At 36.5% G+C, this 26,714-nt stretch overlaps 1 protein-coding gene across 18 annotated transcripts in view; it reads right to left on the bottom strand.

Annotated features, from left to right (window-relative positions):
• Nucleotides 1–26,714, bottom strand: part of LOC311628225 (disks large homolog 2) — a gene marked incomplete at its 3' end in the record, with an annotated part of 1,110,130 nt that overhangs the window by 462,651 nt on the left and 620,765 nt on the right. For all 18 annotated transcript variants that reach the window (XM_084895257.1, XM_084895256.1, XM_084895260.1 and 15 more), the window contains one exon: nt 194–330. In XM_084895257.1, the coding sequence (XP_084751383.1) occupies nt 194–330 (137 nt within the window). The remainder of the gene's footprint in view (nt 1–193; nt 331–26,714) is intronic.

The raw sequence follows: 26,714 nt of genomic DNA, 5'->3' as shown, positions 1-26,714 counted from the left end.
ACCAGACACTGAATGAGCCAGAATCTTGATCTTGAACTCCCTAGCTTTAAGAAAGAACTATGAGAACACATTTCTGTTGTTTAAGCTACCTAGTCTTTGGTATTTTGTTATGAGAGTCTCAACCAACCAAGATTCCTATGCTGGGAAAGGAGCTTTATAAATATGAACATAGTTTTGCTGGAGTCACACTCACCATGAGTAGTCTGTCTCCTACTTGCAACCTCCCATCCTTTTGTGCGGCTCCTCCATCTATGATTTTAGTTACATAAATGCTGTTGTCTCCAGGAATGTGCTGGTTCCCCACACCTCCTGCAATACTGAAGCCTAAACCTAAGGGGGAAGAAACAGAGAAAGGAAAGCTTTTTTTTTTTTTTTTTTTTTTTTTTTTTTAAGAAAATGCAATTAGCACATTTCAACAGCCTAAAAACTTTAATCCTTAATTTATTATAACAGTGATAAATAACAGCCAGGGTTCTACTTCAGTTGATTTGTTCTTCTTTAAATATTTGAAGACTTATTGATTAATGCCAATGAGTCGAGCCAAAGCTCTTGAAGTCAATCCCTTGTGGCCCTTAGTTTTGTTCTACTTTATGACTGCACACTTATTTGTTCTTCTCTAGCTAATCAGCTCCTACTGGGTGATTGGACAAAATAGGGATCAGGCAAGAGTGTGAAAGGATCCTACATGAGCCAGGCAAAACACAAGTACAGTTCTGCTCACGTTGAGTCTGTGGGCTCCTCTTCATTGTTGCTGTTACTCTGGCATAGAGAATTATTTGGGTACAAACCTAGACACTCTTGAAATTTCAGGATGAACAGTACAACACTTAGAAAATTTCCCAAATTAGAAACAAAAGCCACAAGGAAGAGACATTGAGATTTAAGTAGTAATTTTAGAGAGAAGATAAGGAAAAGAAACTAGATGCTTGCATTTCCCATTTTCTTCTCTGGCCACTTTGTCATATCTTCACATTTCATGGTACTGTTATTAAGTAATAGTGAGGCTAGTCACACACACACACACACACACACACACACACACACACACACACAAAAAAAAAAAAATGATCTCCATATACATTCTTAAGAATAAAGAAACAGCTGAAACCGGTTTGGCTCAGTGGATAGAGCATCAGCCTGCAGACTAAAAGGTTCCGGGTTTGATTCCGGTCAAGGGCTTGCACACCCTAGGCAGCTGATCGATGATTCTCTCTCATCAATGTTTCTAACTCTCTATCCCTCTCTCTTCCTCTCTGTAAAAAATCAATAAAATATATTTAAAAAAAAGAATAAAGAAACAGATAATATTCTCTATCACTCTTATATCACAGGATATCAAAATCACTTTAAATATGAAAGTTTCTACACTGAAAGATAATTTTTACTGTGCTATGACTTACAAATTTTTTATTTATATGTACCAATGGAATGATAATAATAGTTATTAAAATCACTATGAGGTCATTTAAAAATAATGACTCATAGAATCTTTAAAAGCATAAAAATATCCTTTTCAGGATATGACTGAATATACATTCAGAATAATAATTATAGCATACATTAAAATTATAATAATTAACATGCACATTACTTTGAAAGAGATATATTATATATCAAGTAATTTTTTTTTTTTTAGTAAAAACAGAAAATTTCTGTAACTTACTTGGTGTAAGACTTTTTTATTTTTAACCACACATACCTAGTAACCTAATTAAAAAAAACTAGGTCACCTGTTTTATCATAATGAAGACCAACAACACACCTACCTGGCACTTCATACAAAAACAATGAAAAACACTTTTAAAAATACTCCATTTTACTATGCTTTAATTGAATATTAAGTAGAACTATGTGCTCTTAAGATGATTAGTTAATGGAGAAACAGTGGCATAGCAAATTATAAAGAAATACCTCTGAAATTATATTTGCAATAGAATAATTTTTGTTAAATTAAATATAATAATTGTTAATATAAATGGAAAATGGATTTAAGTTGATAGAGCAATTAAAATTAGTGTTCACTAATTTCCTACAAAATGGGTAATTATTCTTTACTGATGCTCTGGCTTCCACAGATCTATACATGTATCTGTTTGCCTCAGGTTAAAAAAAACCTGTTTAATAAGCAAATGATGATCCAGAATAAATAAAATACACTTAATTGGCTTTTCCTTTGAAATTCAAAATACATATCAGTTCATGTTTTCTAACCCTATTACTTTGTATTTATATATGATTATAGGGTGCTTAAAAATATAGTTACAAAAGTTTCATAGCCACATTCTAGACTCAATCTATTGCACTTGGAGTACTATAGAAGTCAATCCATCCTGTAGAAAGAAAAGGTTAAAACAAATCCAGGGACTCTGATTCACTATGTCAACAGTAAATGCCACAGTCAATCTAGGTTACAGAAGAGCTCAAGAAACAAATCACCACTTTAAACAAGTTTAAATCCAACAAAGGGCATAATTATATAGTTGACATTTAAAGTTTGTACCAGCACAGTGAAATCACTGTGGATGCTCTCGATAAAATTATATCACTAAAAAGTTAATAACTTTTTTCTCTGAGATTAGGTTTAAAAACATTTTAACTAGTGACTCTATTCAAGGTGAAGCAAAATATTTTTAGTAGGAGTCAGAAAATGTTTCTGAAGCTACTAAAAATCTCTGATTTTTCTTACTTTGATGAAAAAAATGAATACATTTAAAAAGAATTAATATTTAATCAGCACTCAACCATATTCCAGATACTTAATTAAACGTAAGTAAATGTGTAGCTTTCGTCTACATCCAGAATACAAGTTTATTTAGAGATGGGAATATCCATCTGTGTCATGAGATTCAATCTACCTCCATTCATTCATTCATTCATTCACTAACCTCACTCATATATCTATTTTTCAACAAACACCCCTGAGTACATGTTATGCATTGTTGCTTTTGACTATGGTCAACATAAATGAATGGATTAACTAGAAACACTATAGAAATAATGATTCATGAGTGGGTACATATGAGTTAATGGGCTGAATCTGGCTGGAATGTTCTAAACTCAGAGGATGCCAGTGCTTTTTGGAGGACTAGTCTATGAAGACAAATGTGGGCTAGGACTGCTGAGCAAAAAGACCATCCAAATAATCAGTTTGGAGGCACTGGGAGTTCCTTGTACATATTCTAGAGAAGCGGAGGCAGGGTTTCTACATTAAAGGATCATTATCTCCCCTTATTAGCTAATATTTCCCTCCTTCATTCCTCTCCAGACACTCACAGACTTGATAATTCTAGAACGCACTGGACACACTTCTACCTTAGGGCATTTATCTGTTCCTTTTGCCTCGAATGCACTTTCTTCAGAGCTTTGTACAAATTTCAATTTCTCTAGGAGCCTGAACCTGACCTACTTATTTAATACTATCCCCCAACCATGCACTCCACTTCCTTCTTCTGCTCTACTTTTCATTTTACTTTAGCATTTATTATATCTTGTAATATACTACGCAAGTCATATATGTATTTTATGTTATTTATTTTTTGTCTGTCTCCTTGATGAAAACATAAACTTCATGATGACAGGATTTTTTGTCTGATTTATGCTATGCAATAGAACAAGGCCAGTTATATAAAACAAGTACCCCTTATTTGTGGTTTTGCTATTCATGGTTTCAGTCATCCATAGTCAACCACCATCTGAAATCTTTTTTTTTTTTTAAATATATTTTATTGATTTTGTACAGAGAGGAAGAGAGAGGGATAGAGAGTTAGAAACATCAATGAGAGAGAGAGTCATCTATCAGCTGCCTTCTGCACCGCCCCCCCACTGGGGATACGCCCGCAACCAAGGTACATGCCCTTGACCGGAACTGAACCCAGACCCTTTAGTCCCCAAGCCGACGCTCTATCCATTGAGCCAAACCGGTCCTGGCCACCATCTGAAATCTTAAAAATTTCAGAAATAAACAATTCATAAGTTTTATATTGTGTACTATTTTGAATAGCATGATGAAATATCTCACTGTCCCACTCCATCCCACCTGGGACATGAATCATCTCTTTTCTAGTGTATCCATGAAGTGTGAACTGTACAAAGATATTTTGAGAGAGATCACATTCACATAAATTTTATTATAGTACTAGAGGTCCGTTGCATGAAGAGATTTGTGCAATAGGCCTTTTTTCCCTCGGTTTCCAGCATAGGTTTTCCTCCGGCACCCAAGACCCAGGCCTTTGCTCCAGCCAGAGTCTGCCTTCTTCGTCTTTGCTGCAGACTGAGGCCAGAGTCTGCCATCTTTGTCTTAATCTGCAGTCTTGTCTTCACTCCGACACTCTGCTCCTGTAGATCCTTTCACCCCCCACCCTCCCTCTCATAACTGGCGTCCTGCCCCACCTGGCCATTCCACACCTGGAGCAGCTGGGTGGCTGCCATCTTTGGCCTTCTAATCTGCATACTCACTCTGATTGGCTGTGGGCATAGCAGAGGTACGGTCAATTATTGGTCAATTATTAGGTAAGATACTAGAGGCCCGATGCACAAAATTTGTGCAAGGGACTTGGCCCTCACAGCCCTGATTGCTTTGTGGCCCTAGCTGCCTTGCATCCCCAGCTGCCTTGAGGCCCTGTCCTCTGCCCACTGGTTGATCCAGAAGGTCGTTCCAGAAGGTTGTTCTGCTGTCCAGTCAAATTAGCATATTAGTTCTTTATTATTGATATATAGGATTGTTTTTAATTGTTCTAGTTTATTATCAGTTATTGCTGTAAATATCTTAATGTGCCTAATTTATAAATTAATTTTTGCCATAGGCATGTATATATATGAAGGAACACAGTATATACAGGTTTCAGTACTAGCCATTGCAGGCATCCTCTGGAGGTCTTGGAATGTATCCTCCATGAATAAAGGGAGACAACTGTAGTTACCTTATAAGTATATTTTACATACAAAATGAATGGAAAAATAAATATAAGAAGACAGAAAAAGCCACATGTCTCTTAGAAAGATTCTCCTTAAAGATGAAGTTGGTGGCTTAGTGAGTGAGGGACAGCTGAAAAGAAGAGGGCTGTAGTGCAGTTGATGACTCTTAAGTAGTTACCCTGCTTCAGGTGAACTCTGACTGGGGAACAGCATAGCCAGCTTTGCATCCTGATTCTCTCACCTACTAACTGTGTAAACTACTGATCTGTAATGAGGGAATAAGTGTATCTGTGTTGTATAGTACAGTGGTGCCTCGCATAAAGAACGCCTCGCACAGCGAACGCTGCACACAACGAACTTCATTTCATGATTCACACAACGAAGTCGCCCGAGCTTCCAAGACCGCTTTGCCCGAGCTTCCACGATCGCTGCCGATGTATTGCATCCTTCCGCGCAGGCACTGCAGGCAGTCGTTAGTCACTGCGCTTAACTTAAGCACGTATCGTGGCAATCGTTCTTCATTACGAATTAAATCACGCACGTATCACGGCAGTCGTCCTTTTAAGTTAAACTCAATACACTGTATCCGGATTCAGCTGAAGCAAACAGGATCAACGATCTTTACTCCGATATTCTTGTCCGTTATTTCCGGCAGATGTTGGAGAAAAGAGAAAAACAAACGACTTTGGACAGGTTTTTCATGAAACCATCGGCCAAAAAGCAGAAAATGGATGAAGATGTGCAAGATTCGGTAGAGTCTACTTAGTCTGTCTTAAAATTAAAAAAATGTGTGTTTTTTTTAAAAAAAATTATGTTTTTAGATGTATCTAAATAAAAATAATAACAAAAAATTTATCTTTTTTTATGTCATCTTAGCATATTTTATGCTACAGAACGAATTATTTTTTTTAACATGTATTGTTATGGGAAAACGCGTTTCACATAATGAACTTTTCGCATAACAAACTTGCTCCTGGAACGAATTAAGTTCGTTGTGTGAGGCACCACTGTAACTGGCATATAATAGATGCTTGATAAATTAAGAAAAATTATCTTTCCTCCATAAATTGTTTTGAAAAACAGACACCTAGACACACTGGCATCATTTAACTGGTTATGATGAGTTCTCTTATAGTACTAGTGTTATGTAAGCAAGACTTAGAAGAGCAGGAGAAGAATCAACAGATGTTTAGTGTCAAAGATGTGTCCTGCAGGTTAAGTTAGAATTGATAAAAGAGAATGCACCTTTCAAACCAAGACATCCTCTGGATTCCAGACTGCCTAAATGACTAGAGTCAGCTGCTCTGAATTCTGTCACACGATGTTCATAAAATTCCAGCTCCATTGGGTTGACTATTGAGATGGAGATGCCTAGCAATCCCCCAAAATATGAATTTCTGATAAAATAAGCTAGATTGATATTTAACGGTGTAAATACAGTGATATTCACAAAGATCTGAGTAACCAAACTGAATATAGCAAAACATTGATTTTTAGGGGATGTTCCAATTTAGAGAATTGGTCATTGTTTTGAAAAGAAGTGTCCATAATTAAGAAATATCCCTGTTAACTAGGTGTTCTATTTGCTTTCTGGATTCAAGGACATAGATATTTACATAGTTTTGGGAGGTTCTCATCCACTATTTGTTTGAATAGACTCTCCATTTCTTTCTCTCTCTCTTCTTCTGGTATGCCTATTAGTCTAATATTGCTTTTTCTGGTATAGTAATATAGTTGTTATGCAACTCTTTCATTTTTCTTTATGCTCAGATTTCTCTTCTTTCATCTGTGTCATTGCCTATCTTTGCTATCACTGATTCTTTCCTCCATCTGGTTGGCTCTGTTTCTTATGCTTAATAGATCATTCCTAATCTTCTTAAGTTCATGCTTCATTTCCAGAATTTCTGATTGGTTCCTTTTTAAAGTTTCAATCTCTTTGGTAAACTACTCATTTTGTTCATTAATTTGTTTTCTGAGTGCATTGAATTGCCTGTCTGTGTTTTCTTACATTCTGAGTATTTTTTCAGAACTACAATCTTAAAAGCTCTGCCATTTACATCACATATTTTCATGTGTTCCTTGGTAGACTAGTCATTTATAAAATTAACTCCATGAAAAGGGTTGGTAGGTCTCACCACAAATATTGACCCTAACACTTTCTACTGTGAAATGTCTGGTTATTAAGAATTATACTAAATATGCATATGTGTGTGCTAGTAATAAACAAAACTGCCACAGAATAATATAAGTAAAATCATGGAAGAAAAATCCACATATTTTAGCACTCTAGCAAAGGAAAAAAGTGTGGAATTAAAAAAATCCAATTTCCCAAGAAATAAATAAAAAAACTGATCTGTTTAACAAACATGTGATATATAGAAATAATTTGTTTTACATCTATTACCTACAGTTGGGTTCCCCTTTCTATAGTTTTTACTTATCCCCAAATGGCTATTCCTTACATTAACATGAGAGATGTAGGTATAGGGAATGCCTGATCCTTGTTCAAATCTTTAATTTAACCTCTTTCCACACAAAATCTCTTCTGAACTCTAAAAAGAGAGAACAAGAGGAACACAGTTCACCCTTTTCCCTTATTTCCTGCCCATGCTGCGGAGGAGGTGTGAGTGAGAGGTGGAGAACGAAAGCAGAAGTCTTGGCAAGAGAGACTGATACTGTACTGGAGAAGCTCAGAATAAAAACTAAATGCTTAAAAGTCATATGATTACAATGTACCCATATATTCATTGGGGGTGTAAAGAACTAAGCCCCATGAAGTCTTGCAGTCCTTCAGTAACTTGGTTCAACTTCATCTGATATGAGTTGACTGGGAGAGAAATCTTGGGGCTTCTCTAAACAATTCGATATTATTAATTTTTAAATATAGTTTTATTGATTTCAGAGAGGAAGGGAGAGAGCAAGAGAGACAGAGAGTGAGAGAGAGAGAGATGGAAACATCAGTGATGAGAGAGAATAATTGATTGGCTGCCTCCTGCACACTTCACAGTGGGGATCAGGCCCAGAACATGAGCATGTGCCCTGACAAGAAATCCAACTCTAACCTCCTCGTTCATAGGTTGACTCTCAACCACACTGGCCAGGCACAAATCAATATTAAGCAGACTGCTTCTGACATAATGTATCTAGGATCTGCTAGGTAAGGTACTTATTGCTTCACAGAAAACACTAGTGGCATTCTGTTCATTTTGACTACATGTTTTTATTAAAGGAAACAAAAAATCCAAACTGAACCCCAGCTAGCCCCCTCTTAGAAAACACCCACGTACACAGGTAACTTAACTTCTGAATGTATATGCATTTTGGTTAAGAACAACAACAACAAAATAAAACATACAGTGGATCTGGTCTACACAGATAACAGACTATTTCATATCTCTTTTAGAAAGAATTCTTTTGCTTAAATAAATATCATAAATTCTTTTGCTTAAATAAATTCTTTAGAAAGAATTCTTTTGCTTGAATAAATATCAGGCATTCCCTATACCTACATCTCTTTTATTTTAATTTGAGACACTAATTAATCTCATTGGACACTGTAGGTGTGGTTAATTAAAAGCCAAAGCTTTATTTTCTTACTCTTGATTCTTCTCAATAATACTTAAAAAATACCTCACAGATCACCCTATTAATTTATTACAATGTTCCAGATTTTTTTCTTTTAGGAACTCATAATACCCACTCATGCATTTTAGCAAATCACTTTAATGCCTAAGTAAAAGTCCCCATGTCTATCTATACTTATCCTTTCTGCTTTCCCTTTATTCAATGAAATAAACATCAGTCCTTTTTTCTAAGTCCAAATGTTCCTCTCTACTCCAGAACTTTACTTATTATTACTCACCCCTCTAAAATATTCTGTCTCTTACTCACTGCTTTTTTCTCTCTTGGCTTTGTCCTATCCTGAAAATACCATCTCATAAACTTGCCATAGCCACCTTTCTTAGGGGCTGAAACTTTTAAACACCATATATTTACTGTTTCCTTTTCACACACACCCTTCTCAATCTCATCCATCTCATTCCAAACACCACCATCTACTCATATGACATCTGCTATTGGTTGAATTATGTCCCTTTCAAAGGTAGTGTGAAGTCCTATGTGCCTGTAAATGTGACCTTACTTGAAAACAGGGTCTTTGCAGATATAATCAATTTAAGATGAAATTGTACTGGATTAGTGTGGGTCCTAATCCAATAATTGGTGACCTTGAATGAAGAGGAAACTTAGATACAGAAACACAGACACACAGAGAAGAATGCTTGTGATAACAGAGGCAGAAGTTGAAGTGATGCATCTGCAAGTCAAGGAATAACCAAGAATGGAGAAACTGACAAAGTCTAGGGAACAGATGTGGAGCAAACTGTCCTTCAGAACTTTCCAGAAGCAATGAATCTTGCTGAACCCTAGATTTTAAACTTTCAGGCTCCAGGACTAGTGAATCAATCTTAAGCCACCCAGTTCGTGGTAATTTGTTAGGGCAGCCTCAAGAACAGAATCTAATTCTTATGGTCTGAGTGGTTGTGCACATATCTAGCTCTTCTTTCCTTTCTAATGGAAATCATACTGATACAGAATTTTCTTCCAAAAGGCATAAACATTTCTGATGGCCTTTTGTTCTTTCTGCATTTCACAAAACTCTACTGGTTACTTTTGCATTCCTTCGCTCATAACATTGTACTGCCCTGTTCCTATTCTTATTACTTCCCTCTTCATTTTATTTATGTTCATTTTATTGTTCTAGAATCACAAAGTGGTTCTACAAATATGGTCCTTACCCTGCTAGCATTAGCATCATGTGGGAGCTTGTTAGAAATGTAAAACTTGGGGCCCATGCCAGATGATCCTGCATAGGATGGAAACTTTGGGGGATGTATGCTAAATTTGATAATCGCTTCCTTAGAATAATAGTTATTCCTTGAGGCACACTCCATAGAATCCTATTCTCTCCATAATCTCTTTCTTGTAGAGAACCCATTTCCATAGTTTCAATTATCATTACTATGGTAAGTGCTCAAACTTTTTGTACCTCAATACTCTCTTGAGTTTGATTTGTCACCTTAAACTCATAAGCTTGAAAGAATGCACTTATAACCCCCTTCTTTCCTGTCTTCTGTGTTTTCCAATTAGAAGAATATTTCAGAGTAAACTGGAAGCTCTGAGATTGGCATCACTGAATCGAGGGCTTATTATGATACTTGGCAGAGAGTTGCTATGATATTCATTACAATGTTGTATAATACAACAGTTGTTATATTTTATCAGAATATATTATTCTTCTCCCCAGCTATTTCACTAAATCAAATGCTTATCCAATCATGTCTGCTTTATTGTAAAAGGCTTATGATTTGTATTACCCAATGTTAGTTTTTCCCTCCATTTTTCTACAACCCATTCTGCAAATGTTTTCCTGGTTATTATTCCCTAAAGTTCTACATTCATTATGTTGCTCTATTACTTCAAATTGACTGTTCATTTGCTATATAGAAATTTTACATATTCTCTCGTCACTATTCCTTCTCTCCAGCTAAGCTTCCTTCAGGCAAGCTGATCTTACTGTGGTGCTTTTTTATGAGAGTATGTCTATTCCTGAATTTGAAATGCCTTCACCACTTTAATTTTCAAGACAACTCAAGTCTTTGCCAACTTTAACTTACTATAGTGATGCATTTCTAAATTGAATTCCAGTAGAACCAGTTATCTGTATCAGCCTTTTCACTTTTACTTAAATTAGGGGTGTCGAACTCAATCAGAGAAGGGGCCAAAATCTAAAATCCAGCCTAAATCGCGGGCCGAATGGTTTACTGAACAGTCATAAACTGACAATGTCATAAACTGACAGCAGAGTGCAGTGATGACAGCGCGGTGCGGGCCACATTGCAAGGCCTGGAGGGCTGGATTTGGCCCGCGGGCCTTGTGTTTGACACATGTGACTTAAATAGAATGAATTAACTCATTCAACAAGCATACTGATGACTAATCAAGTGTAAGTACTGGCCTAAACATTGTGGTTATATCCTTGAACTAGAAAGGCATGGTTCTTATCTAGTAGAAGGTAAGATGAAGAGGCAATAAAAATCCAGTCGTAAGTTAATGAGAGAGGAACAGAGTCTATGGGAGCAGAGAGCTGGACTGCCTATCTTGGGTTGGGTCTGACTGTCAGAGAAGGCAAACTATAGGTCCTGATTGCCAATTAGAGTCCTGGGAGATGAATGTGAGCCAGGAAAAAAAAGGGGGAGGGGGAGTTGGGAGAGAACATTCCTGCAGAGGAAAACATGTATTCAAAGATCCAGAACTGAGAGATGACACGGCTTATTTGAGAAAATAAAAATAGTTTAGGTGAAAGCAACAAGTAATCTTAGGCAGAATACAGGCTCCAGGAGGAAAGGAATTATATCTCTTATACTCACCAATTTATATTTATTCCCTGATGGTGTGCTTAATAAATATTTTGGGGTACGTTAATAAATGGAGATAGGAGGACATTTTCTCTTCTCAGTTAGGTGGAAAGGAGAATGGGGTGCTGTAGATGAAGATTAAGAATATAGACTTAATGGTAGAACATTAAAGGAGTTCTCATCTTCAATTCATTCTGATAGCAAGGAAGTATGGACACTGACCAAGAATGAATAAAATAGTGAGGTCAGAGATTTGAGAAAAGTACAGAAGTTTTAAAATAGCTATTAAGGAAAATGGAAGAGATAATTCATTGGAGAAATGCAGACAAGTTACAAGGAATGGCTGATTGTGTAGTTAAGGTTTAGTGGCTATTACTCCTCTAATAATTTATTTTTCCTTCAGCAATTCTCAACAATCTGGATATAAGCACAGAAAATGTTAGCAGTTAGATTAAATCACTTTACAAATTAATATTTTATATACATTTATCTTCTCTCTTCAACTAAATTATATGACCCTAGAAAGAAGGGGGTTGCATAAAATAGGCCATGCTGAGCACAGTGATGGCATAGAGTAATTTTTCAATAAGTATTTAGAGAATGAATTAATGATTGATGTGTTCAAAGACTAAATGATCACATGGCACAGGCATACTTTTAAATGTCAAGTATTTCACATAATAGAGATGTGTATACTTTAGCTGACTGCTTTAGAAGGAACAATAATGCTTTTATTTATGTTCCCAAGGAGTGTTACGAACTAAGTAGATACTTCAAAAGTAATTTTTAAAATTAATTACTGAATTAAATAAAAGATCACTGAATCTTGTTCGCATAAGCATGCTATAGAGAACTGTATAAGAAAGGGATCAGGCTGGTAAAACACTGTGGTGAGTTACTTCATTCATTCTTTAAAAACTTTCAGCTCCAGGTTACATTATTGATAGTTTTCTGGGCTACTGGAACAAAGTGCCACAAACTGAGTGATTTACAAAATTGAAATTTATTGTCTGATAATTCTGGAGCCTAGAAGTCCAGATCAAAGCGCTAGTTCCTCCCAGGCTTCTCAATAAGTTTCTGGCGGGTGTGTGTGTCTATCTCTATGTCCAACATTCCTTTTTATTTTTGATAAGACCACCAGTCATACTGGATTAGGATCCATATTAATGACCTCATCTTAAATTGATTATCGACAAAAATCCTATTTTCTTGAAGTCACATTCACAGATACTGGGAGTTAAGACTTTAAAATCTATTTGCAGGAGACACAATTCAACTCATGACAGCAGTATTGAAAAAGATAAATATGAATAGGGTACCATCCCTGTCTTCATGAAACTTATAGACCAAGTGAAAGAAATGACAACAGAGGATAAGCCAGTTCTTTGGAGGAAAGGCAGAGAGTCAGGTGAGGGAAGACTTCCTGGAGACAGTGACAGCTGAGCTTAGCTCTGTTGAATGGCTGGAAGAAGAGAGGCATCAAGGACTACTAAGCAGAGAGAAGGAGTAACCTGTATAAAGGTACAAACAGCTTAGATCACTATGGTCAAGGAGAGAATGGGGCTAGGATGAGACATGGGGACTGAAGTTTAAGAAAGAAAAGCTCATGAAGTTCTAGAGGTGCTGTGTTGAGTTTGGGCCTTATATTAATAACAATAGGAAGCCTCTGAAAAGTTTTAAGATTAGATTTTGTATTTTCCAATTTACCTTATTAGTCTTTAGCTGTTGTATTTTAAAACATACATTAAAGTATATTCTGTGTGGTTGGGAGGATGCTCAATTTTGTATGATAAAGGGATTTTTTCCTTTCCACATTTCCCCTTTTTCCTAATTAAATTTAGTAGTTGTCACTCTTTATAATTCACATGGAAAAACTTCCTTTCAATTCTATGCTCATGATTTAGTTTGCAATATTAGCTTTTCTTGGTTCCTTCCTCTCCCATTACCCGAATGTCCCAGCCTATTCATAAAACCAAACTTTAAAATATAAAACAAACAGGCATTTGTAATCTGCTAAAAATATAACCCTAAATTCATAAATTCATTTTTAAGCATATTTTAATTCACCAATTACAATATTTTAAATGGGCCTTTTCAGCAGATGTTTGGCTTCCCTACTTCACCTGATCATCCTTATGAAGCATCTGTGTAAAAGAACTAATTATAAAATCTGGATTCAGTGTAGGTCCAAAAATGAGATTTATATAATTGAGATAATTACACAAGTGCCTATTTTTGCAAGGACAGTTTGCTCAGTATGAAATCATGAACTTACTTACTATGGATCAGATTTATGAAATGGCTAACCAATATTTCCACTATTTATTATATGATTTCAGATATGCTAAAGAAACTGTAGGAAACTATTAAGCAATAGACTCTCTTAATGGATTATGTATGATAAGTGTTAATGTCTTCAATTATACAGCAATGGCATTAAGGTACATTTACTTTGCCATAACATTCGTTTCATTGGAGATTAAGATATTTTATATCAAGTCCTTTAACTATTACAACAGTACATTCTATGCTGTATACATTCTATGTCACACAAAGCTTGCAGTATGTGTCTCTGTCTTTAATCTTATTCTTTTCACTCAAGTAGTTTTTACAAAAAAATCTGGCTATATGTTTAAAACTCTTTAAGAATTGCTTAACAATTCTGAAAAAGAACAAAGCAGGAGCTTCACACTTTCTTATTCCAACCCTTACTATAAAGTTATAGTAACTATAGAAACCACTGAGGAACTTTAAGACTAGAGGTAGCCAGGAGGCAATCTTCTGAAATGCTGAGAAGGCGCTGGACTTCCCATGGCATGCAGGTTGTGGGCTTGAACCCCTTTTGAGATATTAAAGAAAAGGATGCTCCTGGATGGTGTGGCTCAGTGTTTGAGCATCAACCAGGAGGTCATGTTTAGATTCCTGGTCAGGGCATATGCCTGGGTTGTGAGCTCAGTCCCCATGGTGGGGCATGCAGAAGGCAAAAAGGATTTCTGTGTTTATAGATATCTACTCATTTAGGAATCAATTAATGATTCTCTCTTATTATTAATATTTCTCTCTCTCTCTCTCTCACTTACTCTCTGAAATGAATAAAAATATATTTTAAAAAGAAAAGAATGGTTCCAAAAGGCAGAGTTTGTGACATTAAGGGTATAAATTGAGGTACATATAGATAATTGCATGTGTTCAGGTATTACAGTATTTATGTCTATTGTTATACAGATGAGGAACAACTGCATTTATACAAATAAGGAATGTGTTACTGAAAAAATAAATATACCAGAATATTATTAAACACTTAAACCTATTTTTGTTTGTATACTTGTTTGTATATAAATAGTATGCAGATAAAACATATATATATCTTTGTGTGTGTGTGTGTGTGTGTGTGTGTGTGTGTGTGTGTGTGTCTAAGTATGAAAAAAGGAAAAATGTATTCTTCATTCAGAGGAAACAAAATCAGTTGAAAGATGACTAAAAAATGAAATCACTGTCAAGGGCAGGCACACAAGGAAAGCAGTTTTATTTTTAATGTCTTGAAGTCACACAAGTTATTTCTGTAACTGTACTGCTTGGCTATTTTTCTTTTTTCATTTTCAGTGTTCGTCTTTCATGCCTTGTGGGCAAGGACATCTGTCCTGCTACCTGCACAGCCCCTTGGCAATAATGCCTCCTGCTTCCACTCCCTCTGGGCAGCTTCTCTGCATATAAAGACCATAAATTAGTACTATTACCATTAAATGATTGTGTGGGCAGCTCTGTTTGTTACATTTTCACAGCCTTAATGTCCCAGAGCCAATTACAGGGGCATTTAGAGGGTGACTTCTCACTATGGATACTACCCAAGTGTCCCTAATATCAAGAGAGGCTGGACCTCTGGGCTTGCTTCCTAAATCAGTAGACCCTGGGCAGCTTGGTGTCCAGAATCAGCAAATGGGGGGTTGAGAATCACTTGGCAAACAGAAAGAGGGACCATAGGAGAAGAGCATTTAATTCTAGAACACAAATAATAAGAGCTGCCACATGTGGTAGGCTCTTCATAGTTGCTATTATCTTACTTAAACTGGAAAACCACACTTGACATGGGTAGTATTATTCTCAACTTATAGAAGAAAGTTGCTGAGACTCAGAGGATTTCTGTGTTTATAGATATCTACTCATAAGAATCATATACAGGAATTGAACCCCATCTGACATCCAAGCCTATACTTTTTCCAATTTGCCACGCTGACAAAGCAAAAGTGATCACAGTCTGCAGTGAGATACAGTCTTTTCTCTCCAAGAGGTCATGTTTCAGCCCAGTCTTGACAAAAGAGCTAACCCTGGCTGTGCTGCTACAGTAGTTCTCAAGAGAAAAGAGCTGACAGGTTTGAAATTTTTACCAGTTTGGTCCTTAACCAGCTGCTAGTGGGAAGATTATTTGTCTCAGAGTCTGTCAGCAGCAACTGCTTAGGAAATCTGAGTCCTGCAGATGTAATTCCAGGTAGAGAAATCACTGCCATCCAGATACCTTAGGCACGTGGTAACATCAACTTGGGGTAATAAAGTAAATACTTAGATAATTTTTAAAGCTATCAATATGTAATTTTACTTTCTTCTCATCATTCTTTGCTCTTAGCTGTATACATAAGCACTTGTTATTGAACACGTCAAGGAAAAGATGACTGAGTACAGTAAGGGCAAAATTTCAGGTGAAATGTACTTTCAAGTTTCACAATTATTACACCTAGGGATGCTCTTCTGTTGGGTTACAGATATTTGAAAGAAACTGCAATACTCACAAGTGAAGCTTGTTAAAAAATATCCAGGCATCCTTTGCTCTGATACCAAACTACCAAAATCAAGCAAGCAATCAAAATGGCTAACACATCCACTCTTAAGCAACTGAATTAAGTCCCTGTTTATGAAAGATTTGCAGGGAGAACAACATCATAAAACACTCAAACTCAACAACACGTAGTCTTTTTAACGTTCACTCCTGCAAAATGTGCTGGATGAGCAGAACCACAGGAAAGATTGTTGTACTCAAAAGCCTTTGAAAAATCACAGGGCTTTCTGCGACAAAAAAAGAAAGAAGAAAAAAAAAAAGCCCCACTGGGCCAGGCAAATAAAAGGACTCAGCTGCCAGCAGGACAGCAAACGCCTGTTCTCTAGTCTCCTTCCCTCCAAAGGAAACACATATAAGGGAAGCACACATCATTCTGCATTATCTTCTGACTTCTGAGAAAAAGCAGAAGTAGCTTTTTAATACTGAAATGATGGTCCTTGTTGAAATAATATTTTAGAACATGAGAAGGTAGAATAGCAAATTGAGAAAACAACATCAGGAAGATGTTTTGTGGGGGTTGGGTAGTGGGAAGTTGGCTGCCTGACATGCATTTAAGAAACATATCTGGGAGTTAAAGCTAGTTTATTGGACAAGTTTTTCAAAAGTGGTGTCCAAAATGTTCATGCAAGACCCCAAGAAGCAATCATGAATAATTCTCTTGTTGCTTTTGGTTGGGTCAACCCAACTGGGTGAAACCCGAGAATGTGGAGGCAAAAGTGGTTCATGAAAGAGGCAGCTTCTTTATTTTAAAAATGAAGTGGTTTTGAGAATTAAATAAACTAACAGATTATCTCTCTCCTTAAACTACTAAGAATGCAACCCATGGTCTTTAGGGGATAAAAACTAGAAGACACAGTGAGTGAATTCATCACTAGTAAAATTGTAGAGAGTCTTTTGAAAACTAAGCATGATGCTCCAAAATACTTAACCACCAACAAAAAGGATGGATTCCTCAATTTAGTGTTCAATTGGTTACTTCCTGAATATTTTTCTAAACGATATTAACTGTTAACACTTTCGTGGCTATCATTTTCAGAGGTTCCCCCAAATCATTATGCTATTACTTAATAATAACAGTAATAAAGACAAAAATAAGACCCATTGCTTCATTTAAGCCTCACAACAAACCACTAACTAGGGTAGTTCCTAGTATTATATCTGTTTATAAAAGAGAAAACTGAGGCTAGGGACATGTTAGCAGTTCACATAGGTTGACAAGCTCACAAGTAGAAAAGCCAGGATTTGAACCCAGGTCTCTCTGACTCTGTGGCCTGTGCTTTCTTCCATGTGGCAGTGCACACTTTTCTACAAAGGGAAGAACTCTAGAGTTTTTAAATCATGAGAAAGATCTGTATTTCTCTCAAATGCTAACAATGAATCAAACTCTCTAAACTGCAGTTCAAAATCACAGAAATTTCACATCTAACTGAAGATCCTTATTCTTCCTTAGTTCAGATTGAGGGGCAACAGGAAAATATAGCCCTTCCAGTTTAGCAGCATCAATAAGTACCACTATTGAACTGTTTGTCATAAACACGGTCTTTTAGTTGTAGGTTACTTAGTAGATTGGTTGGTGGTTGAAAATTAAGCTTCTATGGGTAACCTCTTATTCTGCCAGCAAATTTCAAAGGAAAGATAGAAAGGAGAGGGTTGGGTCAGAGAAGAGAGAAAAACATTGTGTCTTATATTATAACTAAATGCCCAATGCACGAAATACGTGCAAGAGTATGACTTTGTAGCTTCAGCTGCCTGGGCCCTCGCAGCCCCAGCTTCGTCCGGAAGGTCTCTGGATGGTAATTCTGCTGTTCAGCTGTATGGTTGATTTGCATATTATGCTTTTATTATTATAGATACAACAAAGTTGAATGGAGCCAAAGCCTTTACCTCCCAGGCCTTTCACCCAAGTCTTCTGACCAATGATGCTCACCTGTCCAACCTACCTTATGCAACTTTTCCCCATCTATGTTTAGTCTGTGTTATGTTCTTTACCTACCAAACTCTTTTCTACTTCAGAGCTTTTCCATCTGCTAGTCTTTCTGCCTGGAGTGTTCATTTCTTATGTTCCATAAGGAAACTATGTACTTAAGGAAATTTTTTACTTTAATGACTCAGTTTAATGATCACCTCTTAAAAAGACCTCCTCTGACCTCCCTGTTAATTTTGATCATTGCATACTTTTATTCTCCTCCACAGCGTGTCATAATTTATATTCATGTGTGAATGTACAAGTATTCATTTGTTTCCCTGTATGTTAATTTACTTTTTATCTTCCCCAACAAAACAACTACTGTGAGAACAGCAGTGATGTCTTTTCCACTCACCAATGTCAGTTGCAAGATCTTGAGTAAGTACCAGTAATTTAAACTTTCTGAGATATAGTTCTTGAATTATAAAATTGGGAAATAATAGTATATACCTTATAGGATTGTTTGGAAGAAAAAACTAACACGAGAAAGACTCAAATACAACTCTTTCTATTGTTTACAATTAAACACTCAAAACATCCCTGCATTCAGAAGTAAATACAGAATCAAGAGTACACACAAGGGGGTGATCTCAAATTGGTTTTGTCAGTTGTAGGGATGTTGCCCTTCAACTTAGTTTAGGGAGAGGAATTTGTATGGTTTGACTCAGGGCTCTTGTCGTGACTTTTGGGTGAGCAAGAGTAAAAAGTCTGGATAGTTGCCTTCACCTGAAACTGCAAAGTGGGAGATTGTACCTCAAGTTGCTCCATTTGGGCTCTGGGTACTGAAATGGGAAGAAGTAGAGATTTTTTAGGCGACAGGGAAAAGTGCATACATCCCATGGACTACATGTGGGGTCTGAAGTTGGGCAGCTGGTTAGGTTATTCTTAAAGGGACTCTATTCAAGGGACTGTCTGCATCTAAACAGAAGGGTGGGCCACTGATTACTCACAGATGAGGAAAGGAGTTAAATGTGGCTATGCAGAGGGAGTACTGCTTCCACCTGAAGGACCACAGCTTTGCGTTGGCTGGAATGAAGAGCTCTAAGAAACCCAGAAAAGCCTATGGAGGAGAAAGCACCAGATGACACATGTGCCATCCCAAGGTTATTGAGACCAGATGACAATTATATCCCACCATAAAACTGTCCTTTCCCCATGATCTCCTGCTCTATTCAAGAAAGGTGGAGAATGGCACACAGAGAAAGCAAAGATATTTGCAGAGACAGATCATTACAGAGTTTTTGCTCTGAGGCAAGATGGAGCTGAGGAGAAGGAGACATTTTAAATCATACAGGAGTTTAGAAATTTTATTTTACATTTAACTGCATTACAATTATGGGATTGTTAGATTGGAGTAGATTTATTATTATAAGTGATATGCCAGAGACTATGAAAAGCAGAGGAGAATTTATCCTGAGAGTGGTTTGTGGGAGGGCAGAGAGAGAAAAATAAAATTGGCTTATCTTTATACTTTACTAAATCCAGTTCATTCAACAAACTTGATATGAATGGCTAAAAAATACTGCAAAGAGTACTGGAGTTTTAAGGAATGGCAGTGTTCTATATATACACTTGGTACTTAGTATGTGCTTGACATGTGTTATTTCTCTGCTCTTTCAGTTCAATGACAAATTCTTCCAAAATATAGTATAAACTTTTGAATAATTTTGAAGCTCTTTCTTGAATATTCTACAGAATATTTCACACCACCACAACCTCACTGAGTTCTTTACAGAATAAAAACCAAGATGGAAGTTAATCTTTCCTCAATATGGTTGACTAAAAGATTGATGAGTTTCTGGGAAGCTTCCTCATCTAAAGGTTAAAAAGCAAGAGCATATAAATTTGCATCTGTTGTACTGTATCCACCATCCCACAGGAGGCACTGAGCATCCAGAGAGTAGCAAGAGGGTCAGTGCCTGAGTGCCCTCCAGAAATCAGAAAGGCTGCTCAGAGACACAATGATGATCTTGGTTGGCATCCTGGAATAGAGTGTGGATGGATTGTGAGACCACCTCGTGTTTTTTTCTGGGAACTTTTTTCAGTTATCTTAAATGGTTGTCTCTGTGAGGAAATTGCTTCATGCTCATATTCTCCAACAAAGCTCTTCTTTCTCTGCCTCTCACCCTCTGACATAGAATCTTACAGGGGAACAGGCCTTTTTAAAAAAAAATAAAAACAAACAAACAGGTTTTTATTATTATTTTTTTTAGAGAGAAAAGAAGGGAGAGGAGAGACAGAAACATCAATGATGAGAGAGAATAATCAATCTGCCTCCTGCGTACTACCTACTGGGGATCTAGCCTGCAACCTGGGCATGTGCCCTGACCAGGAATAGAACTGTGATTTCCTGGTTCATAGGTCAATGCTCAACCACTGAGCCACACCAGCCATGGACAATGAACAGTTCTTAAAAATGACCCAAATAAAACTCCTCAATAACAAGACCCTGAACCCTTGTGGTGACGAAGAGTTCATTGCACTCATAACAAGGCCCTGTGCTCTAGCATCAGGTAGTTGTTATTGTTCTTAAGCTTTTCTTTTCACTAAGCTAAGGTCAACAATTCAATAATACCTAGTCTTCTGCCTTCCATGTTGACAATTCTTTCATTTTACAACTCTTCAAGTATTTTTATTATTCTTTCAATATTTATTGGACACTTACTCTGTGAGAGCTGCTGTTGGAGGTGCTTAGGCTCACAGCAATGAAGGCAAGTATTCTACCATCCTAGAACTGCTATTCTAGTTTAAACAAATAACTTGTTAGTAATATAATGCCTTGTGATAATACGTACTATGAAGAAAAATAAAGCCCTGAATATAGTGAGGGAAAAATCCCTCTGAACATCAGGTGAAGAGTGTTCCAGATAGAAAAAGGTGCAAGCAGAGAGGCCTTAGGCAGAAACATGCTTAGAACTTTGGATCAAAAGCATGAAAGCCAACATGACAAGCCTCATGATTACAGGAAGGTTGAGAGAAAATAAAGTTAAAGGGGGAGCCATGGCTTGTGGTAAGGCCATGGAGTTTGTGTAAGTGGGAAGAGAAGCTAGTGGAAAATTTGAAGCAGAAGGATGAGTGGATATAGTCTGATTTATGTTTTAAAAAAACTCTTCCTGGTTATAGTGTGGAGAATAATAGACTGTAGAAGAGGCAATGCAGAAACAGAGGCTAGTTTGAATCTGTATATATAAAAGCCCAAGTGACGGAACAACCAGTTGACTGGTCGCTATGACATGCAATGACCACCAGGGGACAGACACTCAATGCACAGAAAGTGGCTCCCTCCTGTCTGGATTGGGCCTGTGGGGATCAAGCTCCCTCCTGTCTGGAGCTGAAATGCAGGGATTGGGCTGAAACCAGCTATTTGACATCTGCCAAAAGGGTCCCGGATTGTGAGAGGGCATAGGGACCCCACTGTTGCACAAATCCATGCACCAGGCTTCTAGTATATTATCTATTATAGCCTGGGCAAAAGGTGATGGTGGTTTGGATTAAAATAGTAGCAAGAATAATGTTGGTGAAAAGTGACCTGATTCAAGGTTTATTTTGAGGGTAGAGTTGACATGATTTGCTAATGAGTTGGATGTAGAATATAAGAAAGAGAAATCAAGGATAACTCATTCATTTTTGTCCTAAGCAACAAAGTGTCATTTAATTGCCTAAGGAAGACTATAGGAATAACTGGTTTTAGAAAATAAAATTGTGCTTCATTTATGTTAATCTTGAAATGCCTATCGGATATGCAGCACTAGAGTAACTATATTAAGTTCTGTAGTATATTGATAAAATTTATAGCCATCAGACCAGATGAAATGACCTAGGAGGAGAGGAGTAGCTAAAGAAACAAGGAGGTGCCAGCACTGAGTCCTGGGGCAGTGGTTGGCACACTCACTCATTAGTCTATAGAACCAAATATCAACAGTACAAAGACTGAAATTTCTTTTGAGCCGAAAACTGACTTCTGCACATGGACCACAAAGTTCAATTTCATTGGACATGCGCACTCGCATGTGGGTATTTTGTGGAAGAGCCACACTCAAGGGGCCAAAGAGCCGCATGTGGATTGCGAGCCACAATTTGCCGACCACTGTCCTAGGGAACGCTAGGTTTAGAGGTTTAAAAAAGACAATGTTTGAAAACCTCTATAATCTCCTTCCCTCAACTTACTTTCTCATATAACTTCACAGATAAATTTTGAGAGCACATTATTAGAAAACTGAAGTAGCATTTTCCTGGAAAAATATCTGATATCCTTTGTGAAAATGAAATGTTATTGCTAGGACTTTAAAGCTAAGGTAGAAAAGATAAGCCAGAAGCTTCAAGTTGTTTTTCTAAAACATTGTCTAATAGATCAAATGTTCCACTCTAACAGGTGCCTAATGTAATCCTATTATTGATATTAACTCAAAGGTATCATGAATGCAAATGGCAGGAGCAAAATTGAAGCTTTTCATAAGCAACTGTTGTATTTTTCCTAGTACTATGCTTAACAATTATGCTTTATTTCAGAGAAATATAGTTCTGAATTGTTGTATCTATAAAATCGTTGAATTTATAACTAATGTCCAGAATGATTTTATTTTTTTAAGTTTCCTTAAATAACAAGAGTTTTCCTAAGAAAAGTTCCGGATAAAGGTTTTAAAACTTGTGAATTACAATAATAAGGAACTATGCCACTAAGCTAATGAGCAAAACAACTAGGCATGGATCCTCATCGAACAGGTCACGGCACTTTCTGTGAGAGAATAAAAACTAATTTCCAAGTGCTGAAGGAAATATTTAGAAGAAAGCAATTCAATATCATCAACCAGTTGGTGAGCTGCCAAATACTCAACTGTCATATTTGGCTTCCAAGGATTCATTCAAAGTAAAACCCTTCGAAGCCCGATCTGCAGGAGCCTCAGGACATGAGCACCACAGATCTTGGGAGGGCCACCTGAAAGTGTGTTGCCAGTGAACATCTAGAGTAGAAATGAGTATGACAGGTAATCACACAAATGAATGCACTGATGAGCTCTCTTAGAGCAGTGAAGAAATCCATGTGCTAGCAGATCTAAAAGATTTTTATTAGTTCATATCAATGCAGAGTCTCAAAGGGTTAGCTTTCTAGTAAATAAGTAAAAAAAAATATATCATTTTATTTTATATTAGGCATAGGGTGCAGATACTTCTGAAAACTATGCACTTTTTGTTCTAATATCTCTCTCCTTAAAAAATGAGAACCTCACACTACTTCATTAGAAAATCAAGTACAAACACTTGGGAAAGAACTTCATATAAAAGAAAAAACAGTTGAAGTTTCTGAAAACAAAATCCATAAAATAAGTCTAGTCTTGTTTTTATGAAAAAGGAATAGTCTTGACCGGCAGGGAAAACAATAGTTTTAAATCATCTTGGTTTAAGAGAGACTATTCAGACTATATATAGAGTATACGGATTTATTCTTTTTTTTGCAGGTTACAAGGACCAAGATTATATAGATTTAATAGCTTGCATTCTGAGACCAGACATCCATGATTAGTATCTTGGTTCTGATACCATTTGTGTGATTTCAGGCAAGTTACTGAACCTCCATTATTATGTAATAAAAGTACCTAATGGGGAGTCTTACAAGGACTGAAAGAGATATACACATAAAACCCTTAGAGCAATACCTAATACTTAAAAAATGCTTAATAAGTTAGATGACAATGGTGATGTTTCATTTTGGTTTAAATTGTGGTAGAGTTACTACATTATTTTTTATCTTGCTCATGCCTGGGCAGTTCAATCCGACCCTCCATTTGCTCTGATTTAGTGTAAGTCACTCTTTTACCCTTTTATTTTTACTTACAATCATTTTATTTTTCCTTCAAAGTACAGTGTGTATGTGAGGAGGTGTCTGGATATTTTGTATTCGAATCACTTTCTGCATCTGAGGCAATAGTTGAAGAAGGAGTTGGGGAAGAACTCAATAGAGGCTGTAGTCAAGTGTGCCATTCTTCTTAGAACACCCAAATTCTGCTGCCTCCTGAGATTCTTATTAACTGTCCAATACCAAGGTGCATCTAGTTGGGTATTTTCTCTAATTCAGGGTGTATGACTACAGGACCTTAACTTCTATCAGAGAATATCAGCATTCCTGCTCACTTTCCCCACTTCAGATTCTCCCAACAGCAAATTTCAGTTACTGTTTGAAAAAAGATAAGGCTATCAGTTCAGTGTACTCCTGTCCAGATTTAGCCATATCAGTGAGAATCTCAAAATTCTGTAAATCATCTATATAGCTTCAGGAGGGGGATGGAGTGGAGAAGCACCTGACCTTTCTAAGCCTCTCCTCCACTGTTTCTTTTTTTCTTCTTCATAGGGTTCTTTCTTTCTTCCTTTCTTCCTTCCTTCCTTCCTTCCTTCCTTCCTTCCTTCCTTCTTTCCTTCCTTCCTTCCTTCCTTTCTTTCTTTCTTTCTTTCTTTCTTTCTTTCTTTCTTTCTTTCTTTTTAGGGCATTGCATTAAATTGTGCTTCATTCCTTTTTTTTTTTTTAATCACTGTTAGAAAGTATTTTTGTTATTGATTTTCCTTATGGTTTGTTCATTTTGTGAGTTATTGTAGGAGAGAATTTCTTTAAGCAGATAAAATCAATCTGCTCTCATAATCTGGACACCTGGTTTTCACTAGTAAATACATTCTGCTTGTGGAAAACTTTGCTTATAGGCATTATTTTTATCTTTATTTTTTCATTATTTAAAAACTCAGTTAAATTACTATTAAGAATGATATCAATAGCACTAGATGCTAGGCCCAGTTCAACATTATTATATTTAATGGTGATAAATGTAAATTTATATTAAAAAATCAATTATCCTAACATAAATATAATATATTTCACAGTTAGCAGTTCATTTGAAGTATTTAACTATCTATAACTCCATATGAACCAACAAAAAATGTCCTAAAACCATATCTAAAACTTTATATTATATGAACATAAACAGCATATGGAGCTCACTTGCAGAATTCTGCTCACCACAGTCACAAGCATATCAAGGGATCTCTGTATACAATTCTGTGTATTGTCATTTGGGTGAAATATTGCAAACCTTGAGAAAATTCATAGGATGGAAACAGTAAAAGAAAGAGTCTGAAAATCATGATGTGACAAGAATAGTTAACAAATGGGGGTTCCGTAGTCTAAAGAAGAGAGGACTTAAAAGGGGACTGGGCTGTGGCCTATAAATGTGTCAAGAAGGAATTGTTCATCATAGCTACAGAGGGCAGAAATAATGTTACTGGACAATTTTAAAGGAATTCTAGCTCTCAGATCAAGTATAGGAAAAACAAATCCAATAATTGGGGCAGTGTCCCAAGTGAACAGATACCACCAGTCCTAGAAAGTTATTTCTTCCTGAAGCATTTAAGCAGAAGTTAAAGTCTTGGTCAAGGTTTCAGATATTTACCCACTGATATTGTAATTACCTATGCATACATACATCTCACACACTATATTAGAACCACTATTTTCTTTGAGCTTACACCATTTCTCTATCCCCAACTTTTAGTTCTATAGTCATAGGCGTTCAATTAATGTTTTGTTAAATACATGAGCAAATGTGTGTGTTCTGAGAGATTAGATATTTGACACCTAAGAATTCTTGCATATGAAAATTACTTAAAAAAATACCTGCCACCACATTCAGTTGATTCAAGTGAATGCATCTATGAAGGTTAAGTTTTCCCATTTGACTCAACAAATATTTTTAGATCCTTGGGAAGTAATTACTGAACGCTTTCTTCATAAGATTGATGGCCTAAATGAAACACATTATATGCCTTCTTCATTCACAGCGATAAGGCACTGACTCACCTAGAAAAATGTGCCTAGTCTGTTTCTTTTGTTATTTTTGCTCCTCCTTCTTCCTAACTGTTCTCCTTTTAGCCTTGACTGACAAGTCTTACCTTTCCTAATATCATCTAGTTGTGCAAATTTTCAACTTTCAGTAGATTCCTGGTGGGATCTTATACCTGGTTAACCCACAGCATATTCCATGTTTAAAAATCCCTAACTTGGCTTTATTTATGGATATTAAAAATATAACTCTAATTTTACCTTTCATATTTGCTATTTTAAAGATAAAATGCCCAAATACCCACCTGCATTTGACTTATGTTCAGAGACACAGTCCATGTAGTACAAGGCTTTTGACTGACAGCTAATAGCATTAGGAGTCATGGTCCATGAATTAAAATACTGAAAGCTTTGATTTTAGTGGATGCCAATGTTTTATAAAAGAAGAAGGATTTAATGTACACTGTTGATGAGTTGGGAACCAAAATGTAAATCCATTTACATTAGTTAGCAGACCATGATGAATTGAGCATGAAGGCAGTGCCAGCTAGCAGAGGAGACTTGCATTATTTCAGTCCAGATGAATGCCAGGGTTCTAAGTATGTATTTGGGAGAGAAGCCAAAACTTCTCTATTATCATCATTCCTATGGTTTAGCACTTAGAACTGATTAGCTTAATTGTTTTTTAAAATAAAATATTTATCGAGTGAATGGATGATTATTTTCTGCAGTTATTTGCTTCTTAAGAAAGTAAATGAGGAAGAA

Source organism: Pipistrellus hanaki (assembly GCF_964339955.1).
Source record: "Pipistrellus hanaki genome assembly, chromosome: 9".
In the NCBI taxonomy this organism is placed as follows: domain Eukaryota; kingdom Metazoa; phylum Chordata; class Mammalia; order Chiroptera; family Vespertilionidae; genus Pipistrellus; species Pipistrellus hanaki.
This window is presented reverse-complemented; position numbering and strand designations above follow the sequence as displayed.